This window comes from Borostomias antarcticus (genome assembly GCF_949987555.1).
Source record: "Borostomias antarcticus genome assembly, chromosome: 5".
NCBI classification, from domain to species: Eukaryota; Metazoa; Chordata; class Actinopteri; order Stomiiformes; family Stomiidae; genus Borostomias; species Borostomias antarcticus.
This window is the reverse complement of record NC_140238.1, coordinates 34,650,018-34,668,593: the sequence shown is the minus strand read 5'-3', so window position 1 is coordinate 34,668,593 and position 18,576 is coordinate 34,650,018. Positions and strand designations below refer to the sequence as shown.

At 46.7% G+C, this 18,576-nt stretch overlaps 1 protein-coding gene across 3 annotated transcripts in view; it reads right to left on the bottom strand.

The window, feature by feature from the left end:
• Positions 1-6,142: 6,142 nt before the first annotated feature.
• mrtfbb (myocardin related transcription factor Bb) overlaps positions 6,143-18,576 on the bottom strand; it is a 43,623-nt gene continuing 31,189 nt past the window's right edge. For 2 of the 3 annotated variants that reach the window (XM_084438286.1, XM_084438287.1), the window contains 12 exons: positions 18,349-18,404; positions 18,162-18,237; positions 17,025-17,186; positions 16,452-16,672; positions 13,771-13,911; positions 12,386-12,636; positions 11,325-11,487; positions 9,900-10,736; positions 7,289-7,453; positions 7,072-7,203; positions 6,926-6,986; positions 6,143-6,832 (listed from right to left, as the gene is read on the bottom strand). In XM_084438286.1, coding sequence (XP_084294412.1) covers positions 6,348-6,832; positions 6,926-6,986; positions 7,072-7,203; positions 7,289-7,453; positions 9,900-10,736; positions 11,325-11,487; positions 12,386-12,636; positions 13,771-13,911; positions 16,452-16,672; positions 17,025-17,186; positions 18,162-18,237; positions 18,349-18,404 — 2,750 coding nt within the window. In that variant the 3' untranslated portion in view covers positions 6,143-6,347. The remainder of the gene's footprint in view (positions 6,833-6,925; positions 6,987-7,071; positions 7,204-7,288; positions 7,454-9,899; positions 10,737-11,324; positions 11,488-12,385; positions 12,637-13,770; positions 13,912-16,451; positions 16,673-17,024; positions 17,187-18,161; positions 18,238-18,348; positions 18,405-18,576) is intronic. The other variant, XM_084438288.1, reaches the window with a different exon arrangement.

Here is an 18,576-nt window from a genome sequence, read left to right as displayed (position 1 = left end):
TGTTCAAATAAGAACCCCCAAAAGATGGGTTCTGACTTCAGGTTTCTAGTTTGTCTCAATAGCTTTGGCAAATTCCTCCCAACTAACGGTCATTTTTGAAAAGATAAATTGTGGAGGAATTCAAATAAAAAATGGACTGCTGATGAGCATGTTTTACCCTGTGTGGATGTAGCTAGCTATATATATATATATATATATACACATAGTAGCTGATCATATTAATCAATAGATAATGTGTAAAGCTTTGTTTATAATAATTGTTTTTGTATAACGATATCTATAAAAGTAATATTTCTCCAAAGTAAATTCACTGTTTTCGAGGCAGTTAACACAGGTATCTAAACAGACTTTACTGGTGCAAAACAGCCTGAATTCTGCCACAAAATAAAATATTTCTCTGTTATTAGATTATATCTTATTTAAAATCAGATATGCAACAAAACTATAGACAGGTGTCATGATTAGCTGTATCCACACTGGGGCAGATGCCGCTTTTTTGATAGAACTTAATATCCACAAAATGTCTTATCAATTATGTTTTCTTGTATGCAAAACTCTTCAGAAAGATTCTGGAAATAAAACACATTTGACATGTTGCCATCTTCATCTACTAGGTGCAGATGTACAGTATCGGTGAATTACATGTACAGTATCGGTGAATTACATGTACAGTATCTGTGAATTACATGTACAGTATCGGTGAATTACATGTACAGTGGTCATGTACTGTATTGTTTTGTTTGAAACCTTTTACTAAACTGTGTGTTTAGTTTTGTAGCTTTAACAAAAACAATGAGTTAGTTGTCGCCCTTAGTTTGTAGAAATGTGCCAAATTGATAGAGAGAAAACTGTAACTGTTGGCTCAATATGTGCTGTAGTCTCTGGCTACGCCCGCTCCTTCCCATGAAGCCCTGTTGTTTGTGGTTAGGAGGGGGCGTGGGGGAGCGGGCTGAGATGGACGACATTGACAAGGAGCTCAGTCAGGTGGCTGAAAAGGAGAAAGAGCTGCAAGATTGCCACGACAAGATTCTCCAACAACAAACACAACCTCAAAAGAAAGGTGTCTACATTGCATCTATGGTTATGTATGCTCTCTACAGTATGCTCTCTACAGTATGCTCTCTACAGTATGCTCTCTACAGTAGTAACCAATGAAGTAGTCATTCCTATTCTACCCATTAAGTTTCCTTCTTTGAAGATAATCCTATCAGTCAGAGAGGTGTGGCTGTTCCCCCTCCCTACCCTGAGCCCTTTGTGATCTTCATTGAGGGTCCACCCACTACACCAGGTCAGTCCTCCCATGACAGGATTTTATCATTTAATCTCATGAATCTGAATAATTTTTGTAATCTGATAAAATAAAAAGCATCTGAATGTGTTTTCATAAGCAAAGCAGTATCTCCTGAACTCTTCTATTCCACAGCTCCCAAGCTGATCTTGGACATAACAGAGCTTCCTCCCTACCCCAGCCAAACACAATGCCCGGAGTGTCGACAGTTCATCACCACAGAGATCGTGACCTCGGTCGGCAGTGTGGCCTGCCTGGTGTGTATCATGATGGCTCTGATTGGGTAGGTTTTACCTCACTGTCTTAATTGACCAGAGGTGTTTGGTCCAGCTGGTGTTGGGAAACCAGTGTCTCTTACTGAACCTGTTTTCTATGATACAGTTTATTTCTGCTTTCTTCAATTCCAGCTGTGTGGCAGGTTGCTGCTTTATCCCGTTCTGCATGGATCAATTCAGGGATGTCACCCACAAATGCCCTAAGTGTCGAGGTTCCATCTACACACTCACAAAGCTGTAATGGGCTGAGTGCTGAGACTCAGGGAGCAGGAATGGAGAGAGTCTCGCCCTCAGGGACGAATGAACACACGAACCCTCACCTGGATGAACCAGGTTTAAGGCATCCTGACACAGTAAAGATCTTCAGGACCGTGCTCTGTGGTGGAGGGGAGAGGCCAACACAACCATACCAGTCATTCATATTGTATGTACAGTATGCATTACACATCTTAATGCTGTTCATAAAGAAAAAATGGCAGGCAAGCAAGTTGCTATTAGGGTAAGTTGTATTTTTTGTAATTCAGATACTGTAGTTTCTGGTTCTGGTCTGGTGTAAATTCCTACTTTATGGAGGATATGTATGAACCCAAAGTTCTTACACTTCACTGTCACTGTACAATATAAAAATAAATGCATTACATTGAACAAAATGGAATAACAATCTCACTCATTGCACATGCCTATTTTTATTGACACTAAAAGGCTATATACACTGTGGTTATACATATAACCCACAGTCTTGATATTTACAAAAGAGCTCAGATGTGCTACATTTGTACAAAATGTATAACCTGTATATACAACATATCTACACAGTATGTGCAATACATACGGCATACTAACTATGCATCAGGACATATGCAAATGAGGCCTATTGACCAATCAAAAGTCCAGCACATCTTTCTAAGAAATTTGGACTGAAATAGTTTGAATAGTCAAATGAGGCACTGGTACTCAGGCAAGAATACATTTCTATACAACACAGTAAGTTGTACTTTGACAGAGGACAATTGATACTTCATATTTTGGACAACAAATAGTGCAATGAATAGTGTTTAAAAGCCTCTTCAATTGAAAAGCTAACTGAAATTAGATTATCTGAAGTTAATCAATCATGAATGTCTACAAACCTCACTAGCTCAAATCATTTCATATTTATCCAGTAGATGTCACTATAATGCTTTACCTTAAGTTGATGTTGAATACTATGCAAGCACATAGACATTCATGAAGTAGTTGGATCTGCTCTTTAATTACATGGTGTGTCGGTTATTACACAACTGGAACGAGGTGTGTGTGTGTGTGTGTGTGGGGGGGGGGGGGGGGGATGTTGATATTGATCTTGCTTTGGTAACACAACCTTCAGCTGCCATTTTGCCACATCTACTTACCCCTGGATGCCCCCTCACCCAAACCTTGTTCCACTTACCCTGCTACTGTAAACTGTAATATCAGCAGTTCCTAAGTAGCTACAATATTGTATTGCTACCTGTATGTAATTAGATAGGTTAGTAATTCATGTCATTTTAAAGTACTGTAAAATGAAACAGTTTGATATAACCACCAATAAGTGAGAATGCCATTTGTCTCAAAATTCAGCTAAATTAGTTCTATTCTTTCACTTCTTGGAAGACTGGACATTTAAACTCAAACTGTTGATGAACTGCAGGCTGTTTTGATTGGCTTTTGGGTAAAGGGCAGAGTGAGATGACCAAAATGAGTTAGGCTGGACTCGTATCTATGAGCTTTTAAAGTTCCTGAAATAACACTATACAATGTGCATGTTCTTTTGTGAATGATCACCCAGTGGTGACGCGTCCACAAGTTGGGGGACACCATTGGCGTCTCTTCACATCTAACTATAAAGACAGGAATCTCTGCATGTCCTGATTCTCTGCATGTCCTCCCGTCCATCCTTCTCACCATTATCCCGGGAACCCCACGCACCTAACCCTAAGAAGTTGATATTCGGCAGGTGTGTTGCTCAGGACCCTAGGACGTGCAGTGTCACTTGTGAAGTTGTTTGGACCAGCGGTTCTGAAAAAAAAAAAAACTGTTTCAGCCCGTTCCCAACAGGCCTGCTACCCAACGGCCACTAGGACCCAGTGTGAAGCTGGGACAGGACACCAGACCGGAGTCACTGGAATGGAACTCATCTCTGGCATCACCAGATAGGACAGCGGGTAGGAGGTGGTCACTACTCCGGTTATCTCGCTAAATGTCACTTGAATTGTTCAAAAGACTATTATGGAAGGGGAGTTGTTTCAAGTATCCTTTTATATGAGTAAATAAATTTTTTGTGCATTTAACAAAAATGTATTATTGCAAAGAAATAACCTTAATAAGGAATTAGAGTTGTATGGGCGTGGGCACATGCAGAACCACAGCCCTGATGGTTGTGGATAGCACCACGACAGCACTGGAGAAAATAGCCTTTTTGACTTCTTCCGGCACTTTCTGTGATTTGCCTCTTGTTGGCGACATTTGCTCTATGTTTTTCTTTGTATTAATACACTTTCTAATATGTTTGTGGTGTCATTGATCACATATTTGTTTTAATACACTTTCTAATATGTTTGTGGTGTCATTGATCACATATTTTGTGTTCCTCGTCATCAAACAACTGCACAATCATTTTAAGACACCTTGTCTGCTCCACTGAATGCTAGCTTACTGTAGAAACAGCTCGTCATAAGCCAGCTAGCATCCAGGTTTGCAGCACAAGGTGTTTGATCAAGCAGTCGTTTGATAACAGTGAAAGTGAAATGTCATCAATGAATATCAGAAAGATTATAAAATCTAAAAAAAGCAATCACAGTGAATGTCGTAAGGAACCAAAAACACACTATTGTGCATTAGAGTAATGGCAGACCTCAACGCTCTCCCACTACTGGTGGGTGCAGCCTCCCAGCACGCCATCGCCATGGAGGCCTCTCCAGGAAGTCAGCTTTAGACGCCCTTTTTGTCAAATATAAGACAAGTCCCTGGCTAGCTGTGCTGTGGTGTGCTGGGCCAACCCTGTAATGCAATGATTATGTGGAGTTTGGTAAACAAACTCACATTGGCCTTACATTTCATGCAAGACCCCCATAGCAGAAAACCCAACAGATTCAAATAGTGTCTCCCAAAGTCTAATTCATATAAAATTGAGAGTTTTCTGACACAAACTGGTTTATAAATAAACAGACAAAGCAGAAATATGGAATTAGCTACTTTCAACAGACCACACAAGGTTCAGTGCTCTTAGTCTTACTAGACTTGGGTGGCAGGGTTTCCTTTAGACACATCAGATGATAATGAATGTGTGTTATCTGCATTAACCACCAATGTACATATAGACTATGTACATATAGACCACCCATGTACATATAGACTATGTACATATAGACCACCCATGTACATATAGACTATGTACATATAGACTGTTATCTGCATTAACCACCCATGTTTTTTGTGCAAATAATTTTAAACGTGATATTGATAACTTTTTATGTAGACGAATCATCAAAAAAAAAAGGCTTGTGAGCCAATAGTACAACTCCTGATCACTAGCGAGACGCGACAAAGAGATACTGTACTTTGTGGTACAACGTGGTAAATACTATATATATATACAACGTGGTAAATACTATATATATATATATACTATCGGCTCACAAGCTTTGTTTGAGGTGGGAACCAAACCTCAGACCATCTCAGAGACACAGAGAAACTGTAAATGCAACATTTATTTCGGACCTTTTTAAAATGATAAATTCATAATCAATTAGCAACGCAATACTTTTATTCCTCACCTTTCTAAAAGCTCTGTCTGTCTGTTTTTGTATTATTTTTTCTTAGGATAAAAAAAAAGATTTGTCTACATAAAAATGTTATCTCGCCTTTAAATGAATTGAAAATAAGGCACAATGCAATTTGTGCAATTGTTTCCCATTGCCTCCTCTGAAGGAAATAGTGTAGGAGCATATGTACAAGTAATTCTAGCTGCTCCACATTCAAATAGGCCATTGGTTGTTATACAGCTGCCATAGGGATGTGTGCAGTGGGCAGAGTCTACTACCACTGCTCTCTGAGCAGAACATGCTATCCCTAATCTGATCTATCCCTAATCTGATCTATCCCTAATCTGATCTATCCCTAATCTGATATATCCCTAATCTGATCTATCCCTAATCTGATCTATCCCTAATCTGATCCATCCCTAATCTGATCTATCCCTAACCCGATCTATCCCTAATCTGATTTCATGGGTTAGGGTTAGCTCTCTCTGAGAAGTACATGCTATCCCTAATCTGATTTCATGCCATTAGGGATCTACATTCATTGGTATGGAAACGGATGGCTAGGTCTAACTACCAGTGACAGTGGTAGAACTGGGTAAGGGTTAGGGTTAGGGTTAGGGTCAGGGTCCCTTCTTGGGCCTATCCCTAAGGACAGGTACTGTACATAATGAGGAAACCAAAGTGGGCACTTGACCTTCACACACAGGTACAGTACCACACTCATGGGCCTCAGATGGGTTTTATTAGGCACTTGCCTCCCTCCTCATGGCTTTGCTGTATTCAGCCCAAAGGGCAGGTGAACTGGAATGAGACGCACTGAACACTGAGACAAACCACTGCATTACAGCACAGCCTGACACAGCAAGACCAAGTCCCTCATGCTTTTACACGGGAAAGACCTGGACCTCACACTTAAAAAACAACAACAAAAACATGACGCCTAGCCTACATTCCTCACAGTGCTCTTGTCTGGGCACGCCTCAGGAACCAAGTTCACGTTGCTCAGTCCCAGTTTAGCTGCAAGTCATGCGAGTCCAGGAAGTCCGAGGAGAAGACCCCAGAGGAGGATGAGATCAGGGGGTGGAGCCCCCCTGCTGGCCCGGGCAGGGTCAGGTCCAGCCACTCCATGTTGTCCAGGCTGGGGTCCGGCAGGTGGAAGGAGGCGGGGGCAGAGTCCAGGAAGCGCAGCTCCGTTGTGTCCATGGGGGAGTGGGGATCCAGCAGCTGCTCCATCAGCCTGAGAGTCCGTGGCTCTGCATCGGAGGCCAGCGTGCCGTCCAGGAAGGCCTCCAGCTGGGTGTCTGTGGACAGAGCCACCGGGCTGGGGGTGGGGGCCGGGGGGGGGGCGGGGCCGGGCGGCCGCGCCATGTGGATCTGTGGGGGGGGGCGGGACAGCACAGTGTTGATGGGCAGGGTGGTGACGCTGGCCGTCACAGGAAGCAGCTTGTCCAGGGAGGGGGGGTTCTGTCTGACGAAGGGGGATATCTCTGTCAAAGAGGAGGAGAGAACAGCAATTGAGCGGAACAAGTTTACAGTATTAAATCTCTCACCAAAGCAAAAGGGTAAGGAATATTTCTCACCTCCACTCTCAATCAACACATCAAACAGGTCATCCATATGCTGGCTGGTTGCCGTGGGAACCTGGAAGAACAAACCCCAGGTGATGACAGGCCGACTGTGGGGGTCGTTAAGTGTGTTCAAGGCTTTTCTGTTTCCACATTCTCACCTGAGCAGCGGTCTGCATGCTGCGGGTCTGTTTAACGGCCTCCTCGTAGCGCGGCGGGTCCTTGCTCTTAGGAATGTTGTTGGTGAAGGTCGACCGCTGCAGGAGGACGTTTGCGTGGCGAGGAGAGGGGAGCTGGAAGACAGAAAAACACAGATGCTCACATCTAAAACAACAAGCTAAACTGCATGAATACGTAGTGTGAATACCAGTTCACTACCTCGCTCATGGGCCCATTAGGGATTTCCTGGCTAGCCAGGGCCCTGGCAGGTGACCTGTTCCCCGGGGAGGAGCTGAGGAAGCAGGGGGGCATGTCTGCCATGCTCTGGCCCTGGCCTGGTCTGAACTGGAAACCCGAGCCTGACTTGGCACACAGTGGGTCTGTCTGTGGAACAATGAACAGCAGTCAGTGGGCAGTGGTCACCTTCCCCCTGGGAGGGATACACGCCGAATGCCACTGGTCAACATTCTCTCCTGGAGATAGAGAGTGATTGGTTGTAGTCTCTGGGAGAGAGCATCTGGGAGTAAACGTGTTAGGGTTAGGGTTGGGTTTCGCTACTGTAGTAAAATACCAGAGCTACGCAGCGTGCTCTCTTCAGAGTGTTGAGGTGTAGTTGCTGTTACTAATTCTGTCTGGCTGGCAGGCAGACAGTCTTCTGAAGCGAGTAGCCAGTGTTCTGTCTCCCTGTCCTCACTCAGCACCTGCTGCAGTAACCAGAGCTTCGACAAGCTTTTGATGTGATTATGGTGAGGAATCCATCATCCAGCCCTGGCTAGGTATTACCTTGACAACTTTAAAGATAAATCGCCCAGCAAATTATTTCAAATACACAGATGTGTATACATAAATGCTATATTAAAATAAATCAAAATGACCACCTCTTATTCACTGCTGCCGATGGCGAAGGCACTGACCTACACTACTCCGATGTTGAGCTAGTCAGGCTGCGCAGACACGTCATTGGGGTTGTCAAGTGGGCTGCTACTCTCACCAGCGCTCTGCTGCCTGGGCCCATGGGGTCTCCAGGACAGTGGGCTCAGTGCTGTGCTCTGGCGTCCCAGAACCACCCAACTCAGGCCTGAAGTCCCAGAACCACCCAACTCAGGCCTGAAGTCCCAGAACCACCCAACACAGGCCTCAAGTCCCAGAACTATCCAACCTGGGCTGGTTGTTCTGGGAGGCAAGGCATTGTTGACTGTTCTCCTGCTTTCCAGAGTCATTGCCAGGCACTTGAGCACTTGATAGTGTCTCCAGGTGTACTGTCCTTGGGAGAGACTCACTTTACACCCAGTGAGGATGTGACTTAGTGTAGCTGGTGTTGAACACAGGGCGCAGGATGGATCTTCGCCCAGCCCATGGTTGATATTTTTAGGGGTAGAAGGAAATTGTAGGTTGCTCGAATGAGGAGATGTATCCTAGAGGATCTTCCGTTTTTCCACACAAACATGCCGTTCAGCATGCGACAGCCTTGGCACCTCATCCACTCCCGCCGGCGGACTTTAGCCACGACCAACGTCAAGCCCCAAGCCCCCTCTTCCATGTTGGACTTGGCCCACAGTGTCACCATGGCGGAGAGCACTTTTTTTCTGCTGTGCTGACTTCTTAGCAGTCCACTTCTTTCCTGTTGCCAGGGTCGAGGGTTGGGGCAGCAGCATGGACTCCTCCAGGGTCACCTCTAGTCTCACTTTAGTGCATGTGAGGCTAGGGTTAGGGTTAGAGTGAGAGTGTTAGGGTTAGAGGCTAGTGGGTTAAGGTTAGGGTTAGAGGCAGCTGAAGTAGCCCCTGACCATCCAGCCCTATGCTGCTCAGGCATGGAGGAACACCTCAGCATTAAGAGCTGATGGTCGTATGTGGTTAATGGCTACATGAGGCGAGGTAGAAACCCAAACTGCAGGCATAAGATCCTCAGGTTCACCAGACTAGGGGTGAGTTCTGCCGAGGCGTGTGGGCCTGATCAGGGTCCTTCAGTGTGGGGTCGTTCCATCTTCCTAGACTTTCCATTGGTTTCTCTGACACAGCTGGGATAGGTTCTTGATCGATAAAGAACCCTTCGTTCTGTCAGTTTGCCTTTGATTATAGAAATGCTTCTTGATTTGGATGGCTTGAAATTCATTCTGGCCCAGTGATGCTCTCCGGAAGCTTCCCTACAATGTTCCTGATAAATAGCATGGTAAAGAAGGATACATAGCATGGTAAAGAAGGATAAATAGCATGGTAAAGGAGGATACATAGCATGGTAAAGAGGGATACATAGCATGGTAAAGGAGGATACATAGCATGGTAAAGAGGGATACATAGCATGGTAAAGAAGGATTAATAGCATGGTAAAGAGGGATACATAGCATGGTAAAGAAGGATTAATAGCATGGTAAAGAAGGATTAATAGCATGGTAAAGAAGGATTAATAGCATGGTAAAGAAGGATTAATAGCATGGTAAAGAAGGATACATAGCATGGTAAAGAAGGATAAATAGCATGGTAAAGGAGGATACATAGCATGGTAAAGAAGGATACATAGCATGGTAAAGAGGGTGGAGGGAAGCGTTCTGTTTTAAAAACATCTAAAGCCCTGAGAATGTGATTCAGCTGGGTCACCACAATAGGATCCAGCTCTGGGTTGATGAGGCGCTATAGAAACTGAGTTATCCAAAAGAAATAGCATACAAGAGAATGCTCAATTTATTTAGCTGAACAGTTCCTACACAGACACTTGTGAAACCAGAGGGGGAAACAGAAACACATCACAATGAATCATGAGGGGAAAACTAACATGGTGTAATGTATAAAAGGTCCCTACTTGTATGTTGTATCCCAACTTGTATGTTCTCACCTGTGGGGGTTGTGTCTGAGGGGGGTGTTGTTGGGAGGCTGAGGCCTCCGGAGTCTGGATGAGGCCTGGAGCTGCACTGGTCACAGATGTCTGGAGGGCTGACGGCCTGACTGGTAGTCTGATGTAGTTGTTGGGTAGCTGGATGGAGGCAGAGGAGACCGGCAGCAGTATCTGACTGACAGGCTGGGCAGCCTGCAGGGTTTGAGGCTGTCTCAGGGCTGGAGACCCCAGCAGGGTTTGAGGCTGTCTCAGGGCTGGAGACCCCTGCTGGTGGCAGAGCTGGGCCCCGGGGGCCTGCAGCTGGGCTGGAGCCTCCTCCTGTTTCACCACAGCTGGAGGAGCTGGAGGGCCACCGGTGACAGAGCAGTTTGGGGACCTGTTCTCCTCTTTGACCTGGGCTGGACAGCTGGGCTCCAGCAGCAGGCCTCCCTGGCTCTTCTTCTCCACCTCCAGCTGCATCTTCAGCTTCTCCACCAGCCTCTGCTCCTGTTCCAGCTTCCTCATCAGCTCCTCAATCTGCCGCTCCTTCTCGTGCAGCCGCTGGTCCTTCTCCGAGGTCCTGGTCTCCATGGCGTTGTCCTCCAGGAGGCCTCTGTGAGGGGAGGTCCTGGCCTCTTCCATGCCCAGGCTGGACCCCTCCGAGGGCACCGGGGACACGGGCGGGGTTGAGCTCATGCTCTCCAGCGGGGGCACTGCCGCGGGGGCCGTCACCTCCATGACCGCGGCGGGCTGCGCCCCTGAGCTCTCCTGGTGAGGCTTCAGCCTCTCGATCAGGTCCGTCTTGGTGCCGGAGACCGGCAGCCCTCGCAGCTTCAGCTCCATCTTCAGCTCGGCAACCTAAAGGTCCAGCGATAACGATCAGTACTCAAGACTTAAGACCAGTTGCCATGTACCGTTTACACATACTAGGAATTTGACTGGGGTAATGGCATATGCTGACGTATGACTTACTGATGTAGGAAAGATCAGTGCAAATACAAAACAACCAATAAAAAGAAAGGCACATGAAAAATGCTATATATACAGAATGGGGTGTAATGGGCGTATACAGTGTGTGTGCAGAGTGTAGTAAGATGAATGTGCGGTGTTTTGAGTGCAATGCCTGTGCCGTTGTGATGTGTGGTACAATCAGAGGTTGTGTGCAAAGGATGTAGAGTCAGTGGGGGGTTATCATATTATATTCATTGTTTTGACACAACTGAAACCCTTGTCTGCCCATACAACATACTGCTACTTTGGTTTTGTGATCTGTAATACAGACGTGTGCATCGTCAAAAGTGTCAGGATTAGGGTTAGGGTCAGGGTTAGGGTTACACAAGGGTTAGGGTCAGGGTTAGGGTTACACAAGGGTTAGGGTTACACAAGGGTTAGGGTCAGGGTTAGGGTTACACAACTATGTTTGTGCTGGACCAGTCAGGGCATCACCTTCATCTCATCCAGGTTGGCGGGTAACTGGCCAGGCTTGCGGCTGGTCACGGTCTGGTTTGACCGCAGAGGGGCGACGCTGGCGGACAGAGCGCTCCCACTCAGAGCCACGCTGGGGCAGCTGTTGGGGTTGGGGTTAGGGTTCGGGCTGTCAGCCCCAGGCCTGTGGGAACAAGGGGAAATAAGCAGGATTTAGATGTGTGGAAGAATTCCCCTCCATTACTCACGATCAACAGCTTCTGTGCAGGACAATGCAGACAGGAATAAACCGAAACCAAACAGAGGGCCGGAGGGAAGCAGATCGCCTCAGTACCCACCAGGTGTGAGCTGCTCAACATGATTGTTTGGTAAATATAATAGTTCAATGCTCTTTGCAAATCATTCAAAATAAAACATTTGTTTACATTCCAGGTGTGGTAAATGTATAGTGGCTTATGCAATAGCCTAACCGCAAAGTTATCAGTCAATGATAAAGCCTGAGTATATGGCCCTGGCCCGTCCATATCTCTGGGTGTAGCCGGCCCTGTGAAGGCAGTCTTTGTGTGGGCAGCAGGACGGACCTGGGTTAGGGTTAGTACCTGAGCGGGGCCGGCAGGATGCTCTGGTAGTTGTAGTTTGTGTGGGTGAGAGGGTGCTCTGGTAGTTGTAGTTTGTGTGGGTTAGAGGGTGCTCTCTGGTAGTTGTAGTTTGTGTGGGTGAGAGGGTGCTCTGGTAGTTGTAGTTTGTGTGGGTTAGAGGGTGCTCTGGTAGTTGTAGTTTGTGTGGGTTAGAGGGTGCTCTGGTAGTTGTAGTTTGTGTGGGTTAGAGGGTGCTCTGGTAGTTGTAGTTTGTGTGGGTTAGAGGGTGCTCTCTGGTAGTTGTAGTTTGTGTGGGTTAGAGGGTGCTCTGGTAGTTGTAGTTTGTGTGGGTTAGAGGGTGCTCTGGTAGTTGTAGTTTGTGTGGGTTAGAGGATGCTCTGGTAGTTGTAGTTTGTGTGGGTTAGAGGGTGCTCTGGTAGTTGTAGTTTGTATGGGTTAGAGGGTGCTCTGGTAGTTGTAGTTTGTGTGGGTTAGGGTTAGTACCTGAGCGGGGCCGGCAGGATGCTCTGGTAGTTGTAGTGCTGCTGCTGCTGCTGGCTGAGGATCTGCAGCTGGAGGAACTGCTGCTGCTGGTGGAGCAGGCGGGCGTAGGCCGAGTCCATGGGCGCCTCGCTGGGCTCCTGCTTCTGGTCCGGAGGGATGTACTGGTGGTACTTCAGCTTCTTCACCCGGGGCTTCGGCTCTTTGCTCTTCTTGCTGCGGCTCTTATCATTGGGGGTCTTAGGCTGGCTTTGCTGCAGACAATAACAACAACGACAACAACAACAGCAGCAGCAGCAGCAGCAGCAGTTAGATGCATGATGGGCAGTTCAGACCATACTGTAGAAGGACAGTGGGGTATTTTCTCATTATTAACATATAACCTCAGGCAGCACTGTGTAACAACCAAATACATTTAGCCACTGCATAATTCCAAGTGAATAGGTGGGGTATTGTTCTAGCACCCAGCCAGAAAGACAGGATGAGGAAATAGGGAGTGGAAGGGATGTGATGATGTGAACCTTATTGTTTCACAACCTGGAGTCACAGGATACACATGAGCACGGCTTGGCATCTGAGAGGCGCTTTAAAGCCAGAAAAACATAACAAGTTGGTTTGTAAAACCCCCAGGCCTCAGAAAACACTCAGCATGTGCTCTGAGGGAACGGGGATTACATTAAATGCACACATTATTGCTTTACTCCCTCTTTTTAGTCATTGGCTAAGCTTCCATCTTTTATGACCTGAGCACAGAGAGCAAGCGTGTCATTTGACCTTAATTGAAGACTGAGTCCGGCTGGCAGTTAAGTCACTGGATCTGTGAAAGTCCTTCAGGCCTCGTTGTGCTTTGAATTGTGTTTGACTTGGCTGAACACTGCCTTTCAACTCAAGCCTGAACTGTTGAGTCGTTCAGTCTGATAAAACATCGTCCAGCGTCCTCCCCTGCATCTTATCTCTGATTACTTTTCCAAAGGAAGCAGCATAAAACCACAGCAGATCTGAGAGAGTCAAATATCAGAGGTGACCTTCATGTTTACAGGGTATATAAATAGCGTGTAAGAAGTTATTCAGAAGCTCGTTAAGAAGCTCGTTCAGTGAACTGAGATCAAACAGGCACTAAAGCCTCTTTACTGTTCAGATAAATTTACCTCTCAAATTATACTTCATCTAACCTCGGAAACTGCTTATTCAAACTATGGTGATACAAAACTTTAAGTGTATAGTGCATAAGTGTATAGTGCATGAACATTTTACTGAAGTTTTACTTATTTGTAGTTCCACAACACAACAAGAGGATTCACAGGCTTGAATGTTGTCTTTCAGCCCATGTGCACTAGGTGCTGAAACGGCTATCAAATAACATGATTGTAGTTCCAGTTGTAGCTCACCTTTACAAGGGTGGGGCCTGGCTTAGCAGCATGGGCAACAGAGCTGATTGGCTGAGGTGCATTTGTCAGTCGATTGTTTTGGCTCTCATTGGTGGCGACAAAATGAAAGTCTGGTGTGGACTGGGAGGTAGGTGGGCAGTACTGAGATAAAGAGAAAGATAGAAACCACATGGCCTCTTCAGTTAGGAGAGAAGGGGAGGCATGCAAACCCTCCTCCCACACACAGCCAGAGGGCCATGTCAACTGGAAAAAGACTAAACTTAGAAAACAAAAGACTGATGCCTCTTCAAACGAAAGAAAAACACAAAGGGGCGAATTCACTAAAGGATTGCGCAGCTTTTCCTGACGCAAAGCCTGTGCAAATAAGTCAAAAATTATGTTTGCTATTCACAAAGCCCTCGCAAAGGGTGAAATACGGTGTTAACTGCGTTGCGTTCGTCATTGCGTTGCTCTGCGCCGGTGTTATTAGCTCATATTTAAATTAGGTAATATGGGCGGAGAATGTTCCCCTTTCTATGCAAATGAACATTATTGCAAAACCCGCCCAATTCACAAACATCGGCGCAAATTGCCTCACGCAGTTAAAGTGAAATTAATACCGTTTTCAGAAACGTGGTGGTATTTAAGCGCAAGGGGTGTGTCGCGGCCAGCCTGTCCGCTGATCATGGCAGCAGTGATTGTTGCGAGGCGAAGGCATCGCAATGCCAGGCATGTTGTTCGTGAGAGAATATTTAGAAGAAGGTCACTTTTTGATTTAACACTAGAACCACCGCGGTAACTGTTTGGACACCAGAGCGCGCAGCTCTTCAGCCAACTGGAGGATGAAGTCGCGTCTGGGGAGGCTCAGTTGACTATGCGTCTCTCCACCCGTCCCCAGCGAGTCCAAGCTCCCCCAATGAATATAATAGCCTACATAGCACGAAACTGTGCGTATGATAGTCTATACGCGAAACTGCGCATTCCCTATAGCTGTTCATTGAACGGCTGGGGGCCGATATAGGTATAAATAAATAAATAAAAACATAGCCTACACAATATTTTTTTTATTTGAATGGTCTTGAAAATATTTTGCTTTTGTATCATAGGTGACGGCAGGTATCATCTTCAGCCATGGATGATGACTCCCGTGCGTAATCCTTCCAACGTTGGAGAGGCGGCGTACAACTGGGCTCACATCAGGACGCGCGGTGTGATTGAGTGCACATTTGGAATCCTGAAAAGCCGTTTAGATGCCTAGATCGTACCGGTGGGGCAATGTTATACACTCCCCCAAAAGTATGCCAGATCATCGTGCTGCAACTTGCATAACATAAAATGACAATTTTTCCTTTGTTCGTCTTTTTAAATCATTCCACCTCCGTTTGCAGTCTTCCGCGTTTACACACACAAATGGCACTGACTGATTGGGAAATTAAACCCCAAATATGATTTTTTGCTGCAGTCGTGATATTTTTTGCCGAAAGCTGTGAGACATGTTTTTGAACCTCGTCCGTGAGGCCTTCAAGTTCGCTGTCTGAAAATCGTATCTTTCTTTTTCTGTCTGCCATCGTCCAATGATATGCATACGAGTTGTATGCGCTGTATGGCAGTATTTATAGTCATTTCCTATATCAGCAGCAAATTGCACTCAGCCGCAAACACCGAATGGGCGTGTTTGCGCTGGGATATTATTAGCGCAATGTCTTTAGTGAATAGGTTTTTAAAACGGAGCACATAGCGGGCGCAACTGACGCGCAATATTATGGTGCAATTAGCGGGCGCAATTTGCTTTAGTGAATTCGCCCCAAAGACAGCAAACTGTTTTGTCATATACTGTAAGGCTGTAAGGCTATCACCATTCATATACTGTAAGGCTATCACCATTCATAGCTATCACCTATCACCATTCATATACTTGATCAAGTCAAGACATCCAATTCAGGTAATACAAAACGACAATCTTCTTTGCATCCTAGTTACATAGTTCCTTAGACAGACTGTATCTAGCGCTGGTACTGTGTGTTAGTGAAGCAGGCTGTTACATAGTTCCTTAGACAGACTGTATCTAGCGCTGGTACTGTGTGTTAGTGAAGCAGGCTGTTACATAGTTCCTTAGACAGACTGTATCTAGCGCTGGTACTGTGTGTTAGTGAAGCAGGCTGTTACATAGTTCCTTAGACAGACTGTATCTAGCGCTGGTACTGTGTGTTAGTGAAGCAGGCTGTTACATAGTTCCTTAGACAGACTGTATCTAGCGCTGGTACTGTGTGTTAGTGAAGCAGGCTGTTACATAGTTCCTTAGACAGACTGTATCTAGCGCTGGTACTGTGTGTTAGTGAAGCAGGCTGTTACATAGTTCCTTAGACAGACTGTATCTAGCGCTAAGGTACTGTGTGTTAGTGAAGCAGGCTGTTACATAGTTCCTTAGACAGACTGTATCTAGCGCTGAGGTACTGTGTGTTAGTGAAGCAGGCTGTTACATAGTTCCTTAGACAGACTGTATCTAGCGCTGAGGTACTGTGTGTTAGTGAAGCAGGCTGTTACATAGTTCCTTAGACAGACTGTATCTAGCGCTAAGGTACTGTGTGTTAGTGAAGCAGGCTGTTACATAGTTCCTTAGACAGACTGTATCTAGCGCTGAGGTACTGTGTGTTAGTGAAGCAGGCTGTTCCAGGTGTTGGGCCTGAGGCAGTGGGACCCACCTGCAGGATGGAGGGGGAGGAGGACGAGGCGGCCTCTGCCCCACGGGGGCCTCTGGGGGAGGGGGAGGAGGACGAGGCGGCCTCTGCCCCCCGGGGGTCTCTGGGGGAGGGGGAGGAGCTCTGGGACTCCTGGCTGGCCGGCTGCTCGGGAGACAGGGCTTCGCTGCTGTCCTCGTCAAAGTTGTACACGTCCATTGGCTTTGGGCCGGTCGCCTCATCATCTGGGGGGTCAGCGCGGGGAAACGTGTGAGGCACAGATTATGGATCGCCAGGGTAGAGGGGACAGGGTGAGAGTTTTTGAAAGTTGTGCCATGGATAGTAGTCACAAGAAGTCTTTCAGTGTTTTGTTTTCTAGTGGGGTTCAGAAACCTGGCCTATCACATGCTGTATGCTCTGTGGGTTAGGGTTAGGGTTAGGGTTATGGTTGGTGTGGGTTAGGGTTATGGTTGGTGTGGGTTAGGGTTAGTTAGGGTTATAGGTGGGCTTAGTTACAGGGTTAGGGTTAGTTAGGGTTATGGTTGGGCTTAGTTACATTGCTCTGGAAATAAATGACAATCTAAGAGTGTTCTCTACCAATGATGACCTCCTTGACGGTGGAGTCCACAGGCAGGATGTTCTTCACCACCAGCTCCATGGGTCCCGGCCGCTGGGCCAGCTTCTCATTCAGGTCATCAGCCAGCCGGGCCCTCTTCAGCTTCATCTGGGTGGCCTGCAGGGAGGGTTCTGCCTGCGTCTCTGAGGGACAGACCAGGGGTCATCAGCGCTCTAGTGTGGCCAGCTTAGTGGCCGAGGCTCTACGCTGCCACAGCCACTCACTGAGGAGACTCCTAAAGACTCTGAGAGACTCCTAAAGACTCTGAGTAACTCCTAAAGACTCTGAGTAACTCCTAAAGACTCTGAGTAACTCCTAAAGACTCTGAGTAACTCCTAAAGACTCTGAGTAACTCCTAAAGACTCTGGGAGACTCCTAAAGACTCTGAGTAACTCCTAAAGACTCTGGGGACTCCTAAAGACTCTGAGTAACTCCTAAAGACTCTGGGAGACTCCTAAAGACTCTGAGCAACTCCTAAAGACTCTGAGTAACTCCTAAAGACTCTGAGTAACTCCTAAAGACTCTGAGCAACTCCTAAAGACTCTGGGAGTCTGGGACTGGGACTCTGAGAGACTCCTAAAGACTCCCGGGGCTGAGTAACCCTCAACACACCTCGCCTTGCTAGCTAAGTACACTACATCCTCGCCTTGCTAGCTAAGTACACTACATCCTCGCCTGGCTAGCTAAGTACACTACATCCTCGCCTGGCTAGCTAAGTACACTACATCCTCACCTGGCTAGCTAAGTACACTACATCCTTGCCTGGCTAGCTAAGTACACTACATCCTCGCCTGGCTAGCTAAGTACACTACATCCTCGCCTGGCTAGCTAAGTACACTACATCCTCACCTGGCTAGCTAAGTACACTACATCCTCGACTGGCTAGCTAAGTACACTACATCCTCACCTGGCTAGCTAAGTACACTACATCCTCACCTGGCTAGCTAAGTACACTACATCCTCGCCTGGCTAGCTAAGTACACTACATCCTCGCCTGGCTAGCTAAGTACACTACATCCTCGACTGGCTAGCTAAGTACACTACATCCCGTGGGTAGGTGAGTACAGTCCTCTCTGCTCCCCTATCAGGAAGCAGACGGAGGGGGCACGGTTGGTCACCTTGGAGGATGTGCATACGGACCAGCTCCGAGCGCTCAGGCCTGCTGCGGATTTTGTGCTTCAAGAAGTTCTCAGTCTGTAAAAAGCACAACCAGGTATTTATAAGACTGTAGATTTGGATATTTTACTTCTATATTTCCCTCAATATGACATTCCAGAAGCGTGCAGGTGAGAGGGGAGCGCTCACCCGGGCCCGCTCCAGGCTGCGGATCTGCTCATGAAAGGTCACCGGGCTTTTCAGGGCTGTGGGAGGAGGGAGACCAGGAGAGAGACCAGGAGAGAGACCAGGAGAGGAAAGTTAGCCAAGTCAGTCAGACACATGTTCATCACTGATCTCTAACAACACTCAAAACAAATGATGTGAGAAAGGGGTGAGGTATTTGTCATGAATCAAAAAGTGTTCCTCTAGTATGAG